Source organism: Trachurus japonicus, chromosome 20 (assembly GCF_045865225.1).
Source record: "Trachurus japonicus isolate A0001 chromosome 20, Traja_1.0".
Classification (NCBI taxonomy): domain Eukaryota; kingdom Metazoa; phylum Chordata; class Actinopteri; order Carangiformes; family Carangidae; genus Trachurus; species Trachurus japonicus.
In genome coordinates, this window is record NC_140926.1 from 27,098,429 (window position 1) to 27,111,593 (window position 13,165).

Here is a 13,165-nt window from a genome sequence, read left to right on the forward strand (position 1 = left end):
ATCAGATACAATGTTTTCATCCCACATGAGAGAGGAAGGAAGTTGGGATGGTGCAGTTTTACCCTCCATGTCTTTAACTGTCTTCCAAAACTTTCGTGGGTTAGAGCCACACACTTTAAACTGCTCTTGAAAGTAGTCAGTTTTGGCTTTGCGGATGGATTGGGTGCATTTGTTTCTGATTCGTCTGAAGGATAACCAGTCAACAGGGGATTTTGATTTACGAGCCCTGCGCCAGGTGGAGTTTTTTAGACGAAGCTGTTCAGCAAGGTCATGATTAAACCATGGGCTGCATCTGTTCCTTAGCCTCATCTTTTTGATGGGGGCATGTTTGTTTATTATTTCAATAAAGGAGTCATAAAAAAAAAGTCCATGCATTGTTAATATCAGGGATCAGGCTGAGTCTGTCCCAGCTGACCTCAGCTAGATCATGGAGAAAGGCTTGATCATTAAAATTTTTGAACAGACGTCTCTGGGTAATGATGGTAGGGCGTTTCATTATGCTTCCATTCCGAATACAGGCAGTGAAGCAGTGGTCACTAAGGTCGTTGCAGAAGACACCAGTGCAGAATCTGTCCGGGTTATTAGTGAGAATGACATCAATAAGAGTAGCCTTATCCGGGTTTTTGGGATCATAACGGGTGGGAGTGGCGATGATCTGAGAGAGGTTAAGAGAGTCCCATTGGTTTAGGACTTGGGCGGGGGGTTTGAGCATGTCCCAATTGAGATCCCCCATCAGGACAACCCTGTTCTTTAACAAAAATAGCAACCCCGCCACCTTTAGAAGACCTGTCTTGTCGAAAAACATTATAACCTGTGATATCAACAGCAGAGTCAGGCACAGATTTTTTTAGCCATGATTCGGTGACAACTAATATATGGGCGATTCCACCAAAAGAGTGCCATTTCTGTCCCCAGCATATTAAATGTATAAAAACATGTAATAATATAATATAAATTGCATTTAATTAATAAACAAAGCACCATACACATGAATCACTGTAGAAATTAAAGATATATAATTTTTAATTACTATAAAAAAGGCTTTCAAAGCACTGAAACATAGCCTTTGTTGCATGTCCCCAGAGCCAAACGCTATAGTTTACCACAATGCATTATGAATAAAATCCTTCTAAAATCTAATTTTTTTTGCATATTAGTGTGACTTAATATTATATCTACACTTATATAACATTTTTTAAATTAAAACCTAATTATATTTTGGTTAAAATTCACATTTTAGTCCCGTCCCCAGGTTTTCACTCAGTGCTGTTACCCGGACACATTCTACACTCTAAAAGTTTTGGACCATTCCACCAGTGACATGTTCTGCTGGAAGTGACATCATTTAGGTCTTTTGAAAGTCATGGGAAGACCAACATTAAATTCTGTAATTTATTTTTCCTGAAATTGAATGATATTGTAGCTATGTCAGGGTCCGTCACTCTTAAAACTCATTCCTGTTACCTAAATTATCTCTAGACAGTGTTTGTTGATATCAAAAGTAAAATATTCAGTTAAATCCTAAGAATGTGCTCTGTGTGCTCAAGCTATTAGTATAGATGCTATTTGGCTAGATTTCACACAATTGCTGATTATATGCTAAAAACTCATTGCTGTTACCCTCATTGCTGTTACTTTTTCTTCAAAAATGCAATGATAAAAGCAGCAATAAATTAAATAAAGTAGCCTGAGATTGACCAGTACTCATTTTGAATGAGTAAATGTGTATATTAAAAAATTCTATACTGAAATGGAATGAAAAATGAAGTTTAATTTTTAAGAGTTACAATGAGCAAATGGCACTCTTTTGGCGGAATGACCCATATCAGGATTGGAGCTATGTGTCCAGACTTTTAGCTGATCAATCTTGGGTAGTAGGCTTCTGGAATTTATATGAAGAAAACCCAGAGCTTTACGGGTGCAAAAGTCAGTGAAACTGATGTCTTTCGGACCCAGGTTGGCATCAGGGCCGAGGTCAGTAACAAGATTAGGGTTGGAAATAACAGCCGGACCAGGGTGCACATGAACATTTCCAGACAGAATTAAAAGTAAGACAATCAGGGCCCGACACAAAGGTGACAGAAAGCCATAGGGTTTCTTTTTAGATTGCACAATAATGCCAGAAGGCAGCAAAGTCATTCTTTGTAGTGATCTCATTATATGACATGCCATAAGAGGTAAAATAAGAAACCTGGTTCCATTCAAAGGAAGCCCAAGTAATCTGGTTATCATAAAATTAGAGTCTCTATCAAATACATAGTCGCTTGATGTTACTGAGGTGGGCAGTGATATGCGCAGAACGTAGCAGGGAGAGTGCTTGCATGTACAGTGAGAGGAGGAGATTATGATGAGGAGCACAACAGTAAGGTAGAGTGTGTCTGCTTTGGCCATGGCCAGGGCAGCAGTGAATGTTAGAAGGTTAGCAGGTTAGCAGCAGAGACTTTAACAGCCCAGCAGCAGCAGCAGAGGCAGGCCAGCAGTGATGTTAGCAGGTTAGCAGGAAAGGCTTTAACAGCCCAGCAGCAGCAGAGGCAGGCCAGCAGTGATGTTAGCAGGTTAGCAGCAGAGGCTTTAACAGCCCAGCAGCAGCAGCAGCAGCAGAGGCAGGCCAGCAGTGATGTTAGCAGGTTAGCAGGTTAGCAGCAGAGGCTTCAACAGCCCAGCAGCAGCAGCAGAGGCAGGCCAGCAGTGATGTTAGCAGGTTAGCAGGTTAGCAGCAGAGGCTTTAACAGCCCAGCAGCAGCAGCAGCAGAGACTTTAACAGCCCAGCAGCAGCAGCAGAGGCAGGCCAGCAGTGATGTTAGCAGGTTAGCAGGTTAGCAGCAGAGGCTTTAACAGCCCAGCAGCAGCAGCAGCAGCAGAGGCAGGCCAGCAGTGATGTTAGCAGGTTAGCAGGTTAGCAGCAGAGACTTTAACAGCCCAGCAGCAGCAGAGGGGGCGCATGACGTCTGTCCGACTACCCATTTCTCCGACCACCCATTTCTCCGACTCCGACCATACATTTCTTTATTTTTGCGTCCATCAGTCCGACCTCCCACTTCTCCGACTTAAGTAGCCCTAACCCTTAACCTTACCCTAAACCTAACCTTAACACTGTAGGATGGGTAGTCGGAGAAATGAGCCGTCGGACTTGTGGGCAGTCGGACTGACGTATGCTCCCCTAGCAGAGGCAGGCCAGCAGTGAATGTTAGCAGGTTAGCAGGTTAGCAGCAGCAGCAGAGGCAGGCCAGCAGTGATGTTAGCCAAGTCACTCACCCACCTCATTTAGGTACTGTGTTTATTGGTGATAAACTGCCTGTAATTAGCCTACAGTAAAACCCAACCGGCTTGTTGAATCTCAGATTAAGCTGGCCTGCTCTCCCTGCTTTCCCTGTATATGGCCCAGCCTATCCACCAATCAGCTCCTCTTTGACTGAACTATCCCATTTTCAATGTGATTCGCTATTCCATGTTGTAAACTGTTTTCCTGTATACAACATCTATGTCACGTCTGTCCGTCCTGGGTGAGGGATCCCTCCTCTGTCTCTCACCCTGAGGTTTCTCCCTTTTTTTTCTTGGGAGTTTTTCCTCAGTGGATGTGAGGGTCTAAGGACAGAGGATGTTGTTATGATGCCGTGTAAAGCCCTTTGAGACAAACTGTTTATAAATATGGGCTATACACAGTGGCGGCTGGTGAAAAATATTCTAGGTGGGGCTGTTCGTCCCTGAAGTTTTTGGTGACCATCTTGATAAAAGAACCCAAAACCCATTTTTAGGGATAAACATTAATTATTTATTTGCCTTCATAAATCAGCAGTTTGACAGATAATGACAATGAACAAACAGTTGTCTTTCACTGGTGGCACACAGTGGACGTGAAATATATTAGCAAATAGGCCTACTCTTAATACAAAAATATTGTTATTAAAAGGCATGTGTATGATGTAACCTACAACAGTGATTAATGTTAACTATAGACAAAGTGTGACAGGAACACTATTATATATGAGGAGCATAACGTGATTAAGTTTGGTCTGACCTTGCTGATGTGAGATGTTAACTTAACTGCTGCATTATCAGGTTTGATGACGAGTCTAACTATGAACGTAACTTACTGGTCACACCTGTAAACATATTGGGTCTCATTCATGAAACGTGAGTAAATCTGTGTGTAGATTTGCACATAAAAGCTCACGTTACTAAAACTCTACTCCGGATTCATGAACGGTGCGGTAAACTCAGATTTGATCATAAACACGTGTGTAACTTCATGAATGCCAACCCATCGTAAACTAACAACACGCCCCCGGTGATCAGCAATTAGCATAGATCTCCATACATGAATAGCCATATAAGGAGATCCTGACCACCATATTAGGAGGTAGGTGCACCCTGCTCACCTGCGGCCATGACGCAAACGAGGAAAGAGGGAGAGAGAAAAAAAAAAGAGAGATCACGGATCAAAGTCATTTTGGGTGAAGTGGAGTCCAGAAAAAATATTTAACTCTCTTCTGTTAGTGGTGGTGTGACTGGGACAGGTCAAAGGCTGGAGGGAAGAAACAGATGTAGTGAATTAAGTAGGCCTATCATTGGTTGATTAAAGAACCGTTTAAGAAGTAAAGCCAGAATAGTTCGATATGAAACATGAAAAAAAAAAAAAAATACACACAACTACAGAGCTACAGCAGCGACGGGAGGAGGAGGCTCTTCACAGCCTCAGCTGTAGAGGAGCATGGTTGTATCAACACATGAAGTTATATAGGCAGGTTATATTGTTACAGAAGCACCAGCCGTCTGTCACAGCTCCATCCAAACCGGTGCCGACTGCGCTGCTGCGCAGGGTGAAGTGTGCGTCCACCAAGCGAAGTTTTTTCCGGTTTTATATCAGATTATTATCATCATTAGATGGAGCCTTGACGTGTTTGTGCGTGTCCGATCCCTAAAACGTCTCTCTCTCCAAATATTTCTAATTGTTTGTCATGTTTAAATTACGTGTTTCAAAGGCGTCGGCGTATTTTGAACATGAGAGAGAGTAATACAGATTAAAATTGTAATTTTCAACAGTGACAAGCAGTTTTTATTTGCATTCCTACATTTACACAAGCGCTACACACAGTTTGGAGCAGGTGTAGATTTTGTGAGTAGCTACGAAAAAATCAGCACTACTAAAAGATTGATGAATGCGGAAATCCACGTAAATTTGCGCTGCTCAGGGTTTAGGCTACACATAAATCCGTGCTGCTCACGTTTCATGAATGAGACCCATTGAACAGTGCGCTGCAGCCTGATGCTCCGCATCACAGACGTCCTGTCACAGCCTGGGTGATTAGTTTCCCCTGGTGTCACTCAGGAATAACAGTGTCCAGTCCAGTGTCCCAGAAGCTGGATGAACTAATAAAAACGCTCTCGGATGAGCTGTGAATGCACCGCGGACGAACCAACAGCATGTAGTCCAGAAGTTGGCTCCGAGCATCAAGAAAGAACAGTCTCCTCCGGTGCTCCTCACACACTACGGCCTCCTGTCGCATCATAGCAGCCTCCCGCCACCGGCCCACAGAGTTTTATCCACCTGTTCGTTGTATTTCCTCACCGTGAATCTGTGTTTTTCATCCAGCTGTGAAGCTCTGCTGCTAGTCCTGCCTAGCTTGGCTAACGTTAGCTGACAGCACCGTTCATGTCCCTTGAGAGTTCATGTTTTGTAATCTGTTCAGATAAATAGGTCTCTAACTCCAGTAACAGTCCGTGTGGTATCTGTCCTCACTGTTTTTTGTTGTTGTTTTTTTTTAAAAAGTAAATTATACGGGAAACAGAAACTGATGAAAACTCCATAGCCATCCTGGTACCGAGGACAGCTCCTCGGTTAATTTCCCCCCCCGATTTCTGGTTGCCACGGGAGACCAAAATGTTTGGTTTGGGGCGATATTTTCTGCGCCCCAAAGGCATAAAATCCGACGACGCTGATTGGCTAAATTACCTGTTGCTCCGTATATTTTTTACTTAGCAACAGTCACTGATTGGCTGAGCCGGTACACTGCTCGGGCGACTTCTGCAGCGCCCCAGACACAGAGCGATAGATATAACAGAGACAGTAAATGAACCTGTAGGCAAATTAGCCTCTAAATAATGGTTTTATTTTATATACAGCTCGATTTTAAGAATTCCTATCACATTCACAGGTACAATAAGAAAAAATATTAATTTTAAATTATTATTTCGGAAAAAATAATAATCATTAAAATTCACTTTTCATCAGGGGGGGCGGCGCCCGAGCGCCCTCTATTGACCAGCCGCCACTGGCTATACAGTACAGATAAACTTGCCTTGCCATGTTTTCAAGCCTGCTGGGAAATCCCTCTAGTGTGCTCTCAGTCTGCCCTGTGTTTTCCTCCCAGATGGATTTGCCCAGAAAAAACTCCACAGGGAAATTTCATGTGCATTGCGACCAAGTCACCACCCACAATTCATCATGATCGAGAAAATATAGATCATTTTGTTGAGTATGTATTGATAATTTACTTTAATTTGAGCTTTTAGTAGAGCAGGTGACAACTAAATTCAAGAGAGGAATAGAAGTTAAAGCTTTAAACACTTCATGGAACACCAGTTATCATCTGCGTATCTGTTGACCTGGTGACAGGAAGCATACACACTCTCACATACACAAACACACAAAGAAATTGCTGCATCAAGTATGACCCACTAGACCTGACATATCTGTGCATGTGTGAGAGAGACATTATTACCATGGCAATGGGTTGGTGGATAACAGCTGATACTTGAACATTGAATATGTATTTTGGTGGCGTTCACAGCATGTATGCAAGTTTATGTGTGCATGTCTTATAATAAACAGTACAATAAACATTTACTGTACATTATTGAGAGACCTCTCTGTGATTTGTATTGTGACTGATTATATTTAATTATAAAGAACATAATAGAAATAAATGACCTCCTCTTTTCCTTTGCTCAGGTCCCCACATCCACCACAGAGCTCAGTACGATGCTGTTACCGCGGCCTTCATCCGGACAGGACTCAGAGCGAAGGGGGAGGGCACTCAGCGCAGCCAGCTACCTCACAGACGCCATGGAAGGTGAGGAGCAACCTTTAAACATGGAGTGTCTCACTTTGATTCATGGACTTGAATTTCCGGTCAAGAACCATCTTTCTACACCAGGAATCAATTTTCACCAAATCAACCAATATTTAAGCAGTGTGGGTTAAACTAACCTAAACTAAAAACAAAAGATACAACACATCTTCTAAACTAGTGGTCACCAACCTTTTTAGGCCCAAGATCCCTGACCTCAGCCTTGTTGACAGGCAAGATCTACTGTACCTATTGAAACATTGACAGTAAACGGCTGTCCAGATTGTATATATAATTTGAGGCATTTTATCAGGCCTAAAGGCCTTTGCACACTGGGTCCGTTTTTTTCGTCCGAATTTGCCGCATGTCAAAAAATAAATTCGACCTCATGTTGTGTCGATCATGTTTACACACCGAGTCCGAAACTTTCGTCCATCATAAAAGTTTTCAGAACGGGTTCGATTTAATGCGTTTTTCGCATCCGTGAAAAGCCTTTTGACCAATCACATCAGAGTTTCGAGGCTGGAGAGGGAGAGGGGGGGGGGGGGGGGGATCACCGCTGAGTGTGCAGGCATGAAAATCACTCACCTTTCGGCGAAATTCGCCGTTTTGAAACCAAAATAGATGACCTACGTGAATCGTGCAGATCCGATGAGAAAATATTTTTGAGGGGGGGGGGGGGTCAAGTGGCAAGTGATCGGGAGTATAGATTACGAGAGCCTTTAATTGAGAAGAGAAACAAAGTAGAAGTAGAAGAAGAAGAAAACACCCACAAGCGCGAGAGCACCTGATTGGGTTGTGGTGTGCAGTCCAGAGCGGCGGCAGCGGTGACGCCGCTGCGAAGTCGCCACATTGTAATTTGAGCCGTTACAGCGCGACTTGTCCATGTGCCTGTGTTTGTGTGTGTGTGCACCAGCGCGCTAGAGAGAGACGGGCCGCCACAGACTCGTTAATTAATGCAAGTTGGTTGATAAGTTTCGTTTTTACCACCACTAGTATGCATGTGCGCTTCTCTCTCTCTCTCTCTGTGTGTGAGTGAGTGAACAGAGAAAGAGCGCTATGCGGAGATGCGTTGATGGAAAAAAAAGAAGAAAAAAAAGCAGTGTGAATTTGTGGCTTGGTCTTGATTATGTGGCGCTGCACCACATTGGTCTACGTATGGGAAACAATAGGTGTGTGTTTGAGTAAAATGGTCGTTTGTGTTTCATTCTATAAACTACTGATAACAATTTCTCCCAAAAATTACAACTGGTTAAAATAACAAAAAAAGATGCAGTGTTTTCAGACCTCAAATAATGCAAAGAAGTTGATATTCATTTTTAGACAGACCACTAATGTTTTAATTTAGGAAGAGTTCAGATTAATATCGATGGAAATTTCAATTTTAATCCTGCAGCAGCAGTGATTGATTATTTACTGATGCATAATAGTTCTAAGATTTTCTTCTAAAATAAAGTCAATAATGACATTTTTTGTGTTCTCTTTGTATTTGGAAAAGTATCAAAAAACATGTTGGTACCAATACCGGTACCAACATGTTGGTATCGTAACAATAACGTTATATAGCATAATGTGACCATACTTTATTATACACTCATACTGTCTTGTAGTTCTGCTTGAATAATTTCTTCTCAAAATGCATCAGATTGATGCTTTCAAATATGAAATATTCAAATTTTTCTTCCGGGGGGGCATGCCCCCGGAACCCCCTAGAGGGGTCGGATCCTTCTCACCTCTTTGACCCATGACCTGTTTTCATGTCTGAGTGTGTGTCTGTGTGTGTGTGCGTGCGCCAGCCGCTGTTCACCGCTGTGTGTGTGTGTGGGTGCGCCAGCCGCTGTTCAGGGTCATGGAAACTGGTCGTCTTCTGTTTACTGTGTGAGCTAATAATCAATATCTATCAAACTGGACCACTGACATCCTAAAATAAACTGTTGAAGTGATCATGATAGTTCCGCTGCTCATTAAGCAGCAGATCCCCTCGCTATTGGCTCCTCTCAGGATGGACACAATATTTTAATGTTTCTCTTTCATTTCTCAACAAGTGAGAGAACCACAAAGTGCATCACTGCGTGACGATTTTTGTCTCCCTCTCCGAAATTTGGAACACAGAATAAAAACGCATGTGAATAAAACGCAACGGACTCAGTGTGCAAGGAGCCTGCACGTTATTTTTTTGTCGGATGACGGATACGAAAAACGCACGCGAAAAAAATGGAGTCAGTGTGCAAAGACCTTAACTGTTATTGAATTACATCAAACACTTCGCTCGAGCTTTCAAATTGATGCCACCAAGAACTGCTGTAACTGTATTTTATTCATTTTTAAACAAACACAGAACAGAGAACATACATGACAGCAGGGGCAAGTAAAAACCTATCACAGACTGAATGACATAGAAAAAGAGGCAAAAATAAAACAAAGTAAATAAATAAAATAAAATAAAATATACAGGTAGAAAAAACACAAGAATAACAATACTATAATGGACCTTACATGGAATGTTCTGAGAGAGTTTACAGTTTAGGCATTATACATGGAACAGGGACTGTGCAGCCATATCAATACGGCAGAATCAACACTTGAGAGATAGCATTAGGGAGATACAGAGGTGCAAGGGGGGGCGCCAATCTACATTACAGCGGCCTCTACGTACTAAGTCTGCTACATCACCCGGTAGGCGGTTCAAAAGGGAACTGCCCATTGGTCCGACCTCCCATTGGTTCGACCTCCCGTTACTCCGACAAAATACCCACTGGTCCGACCTCCCATTGGTTCGACCTCCCGTTACTCCGACAAAATCAACCACAAGTCGGACCAATAGGAGGTCGAACCAATGGGTGGTCCCGTTAGTTCGAACTGTCATCGCTACTTTGTGACAAGCTCTTCCATTGATAGGAGCATGCAGCTTTCTCTCTCTCTCTCTCTCTCTCTCTCTCTCTCTCTCTCTCTACGCACATCACACACATACACGCGCGGCCCAGAATATCACCATATTCAGTCAGAGAGCCAGATCATGTCAGATCGCGCACAACCATCATAAATGCTGATCAAGATGTGTAAACTGATAATCAAAGCCCCCCCCCTCCTAGAGTACAGAGTAAAAGAAATACACTTTTTTTTCTCTCCCCCCCTCCGCTCGAGCACGGCTGAACCAGGCTTGAGCTCACTTCACGGGCGCGAGCCTGCTGCAGCCGCCGCTGCTGCTGACAGCAGACTGAGAAAGAGAGAGAAAAAAGTAAATTTCGCTTTGGTTAGGTTCAGGCAATGAAGAAAGGAGTTGGTTAAGTTTAGTAAAAACACCAGGTAGAGGCTAGACAGGCTGGAAGCATAATGAGCGTTATATGTTATTAATATGAAGTGCTTGTTTTGCAGTTAATTATGCACATGATCCGTTTGATCCCAGAAAGGAAAAAAGGATCAATGCGCAGCCTCTGTTTCCTTTCTGATTGCGTCCGTCTGTCTGTTCGGAGTGGGAGAGAGAGACAGAGAACCCAAACCACCTGTCTGTAATGTAAGTTTGATTTGATATGAGTGTCAAGGTTTAATTACGGACACTAATGAGCGCGCAGCAGTGCGTAAAAGTCGTGCGTAATGACAGCTCCTCGTTGGTGAAACACAATAAACTGCACCTCTTCTTCCACGTGTGTCTTATTGACAGGTTTAGCCTATATGAATAATGATATAAATGCATAGTGAACGGTAAAAATGGAGTTGGACTAATAACTAGTCCAGTTCGATCTAATGAGGACCTCCCATTAGTTCGAACCCTCATTACTCCGATTGTCGGACCAATGGGAGTTCGAACCAATGGGAGGTCGGACTAATGGGAGGTCGGACCAGTGCCATGGACCCGTTCAAAAAGGGAGCCCACAACTTATCAAAATAACTCTCATTCCCCTTTAAAACTGAACTCAGACGCTCCATTGGCAGAACTTTAAATATCTCTCCATACCACTGGTTAACCGATGGGGGTCTGGGCTTGATCCACTGAAATAAAATGCATCTCCGAGCTAAGAAGAAGTAACTTGTACAGGAGTTTTTGCTGGACATTTGACAAGGAGACTCCCTCTCCTGAAAGATTAAGTAAAAATAAACCAGGAACTATTTGTATGTTCTTAACAAGAATTAAGTTGATTTCCTGTGAGACTTTTTCCCAAAATTTAAATATCAAAGGGCAGCGCCAGATACAACGTATGTAAAACCCAACCTCCTGCTTGCATTTACAACACAGGGGAGAAATTTCAGGATAAAAAGAGTTCAAGGACTGGGGCGTGCGTTGTAATCTATGAAGGATCCTATACTGGCTCTCAGTTAGTCTGCTGCATAAAAAGATCTTGCCTATTGATGCTATTGCATCTGACCATGCTTCCTCCCCAAACTCAATTGCCAGGTCCCTGTGCCATAAACCTTTAATTTTATCAATATTACATAGATTGAGGGACTGTAGTTTCCTATAGAAATGGGAAATAATTTTCTTGTTATGTTGACATTGTAACAAAAACGAGTCAATGGCCAAGGTTATTGGTTGGGCTTCAGTGAGACCTAGGCTCTTAATAAAATGTCTGACCTGGAGGTAACCATAAAAATGTTGAGATGGTACACCAAATTTGGCCGAATTTGTTCGAAAGACAACAGTTCGTCCCTCTCAAACAAATATCCAACAATTTTAATACCATGATCATACCAGCACTGGAATATATTTGTATCAAGTCCTGGGGGAAATGCGTTATTCTGAATAATAGGTTGAAAAGCTGGTGAGGGACCTTTACTTTGAGTGGGCTTCGCAATCCTCTCCCATGTTCTGATTGTGTTCATCATAATAGGACTGATCTTGACCTCGACAGGGAGCAAAGACTTCTCATTAACTACAAGGCTAAGTGGAGACAATAAGGGGCAGTGCCAAGCATCAATGTGGGTTTCCTGTGCAGGATCCATAAAATGTTTCAGCCATCCAAACACTGTACGCATATGACATGACCAGTTTTAAAGTCAGGCAATGAGAGACCTCCACTCTCCCTGGGTAGCCGCAGCGTTTTCAAACTGAGACGCGGTTTCTTCCCATGCCAGATGAATTTAGAAATATCTTCATCAATATCAGAGAAAACAGAATTATTTATCTTCAAAGGGAGCATCTGCATTGGGTACAGGATTCTCGGGAGAACATTCATTTTGATTAAACTCACTCTACCCGTCCAGGAGAGGGGGAGGTCAAACCACCTGAGTAAGTCACTTTTAATTGAGGACACAATGGGGAAAAAATTTAGCTTACACAGGTTGTTTAGGTTGGCAGAGATCTTAACACCTAAATATGTGAAACCAGAATCAGACCATTTAAAGGGAAAATTGGGTATTGCACCCTTATCCCCAAAGTCGCCCAACGGCAGTGCTTCAGATTTGTCGAAATCAATTTTGTAACCTGAGAACTTGCCAAATAATTGTATAGTGGAGATGAGGGCTGGAACAGAAGTTTCAGGTTGAGTCAAAAAGAGAACAACATCATCTGCATAAAGTGCCAGTTTATGAATAGTTCCACAGAGACTGACACCAAAAATGTTATCTGCACATCTTATTGCCTCAGCTAATGGCTCGATGGCCAGAGCAAATAGCAGAGGGGACAAGGGGCAGCCCTGCCTTGTGCCTCGACCAAGGTGAAAGGCCTCAGAGGCGAAGCCATTAACCAGCACTCTTGCCATGGGGGCGCTATAGAGCAGCCAAACCCACTTAATAAATTCAGGCCCAAGTCCAAACTTCTGAAGAACTTCAAACAAATATTCAAATTCCACTCTATTAAATGCTTTAGCTGCATCTAAAGCTCTATTGGCCAAATTGAGTGTTGGCGGTAATATGCCACGTTCAAAGGACTCTGTGTACATTCTGGTAAGAGGCTCCACCACCAATTTGGCCATTTTCTTATAAAATTCTGGGCAGAATCCATCGGGACCTGGGGCTTTCCCACCTGGTAAAGATTTAATTGTTTCAAAAACCTCCTCTTTAGTGACCGGATGGCAAAGAAGGTCCCTGCTCTCAGCTGACAGTGTTGGGAGATCTAGATGGTTCAAAAATCTGGCCTGGTCCCCAGTGTCACTCGGGCT

At 42.9% G+C, this 13,165-nt stretch overlaps 1 protein-coding gene across 4 annotated transcripts in view; it reads left to right on the top strand.

Annotated features, from left to right (window-relative positions):
- Positions 1-13,165, top strand: part of LOC146967037 (sodium channel protein type 5 subunit alpha-like) — a 468,832-nt gene that overhangs the window by 227,890 nt on the left and 227,777 nt on the right. For all 4 annotated transcript variants that reach the window (XM_085763726.1, XM_085763723.1, XM_085763724.1 and 1 more), the window contains one exon: positions 6,953-7,073. In XM_085763726.1, coding sequence (XP_085619852.1) covers positions 6,953-7,073 — 121 coding nt within the window. The remainder of the gene's footprint in view (positions 1-6,952; positions 7,074-13,165) is intronic.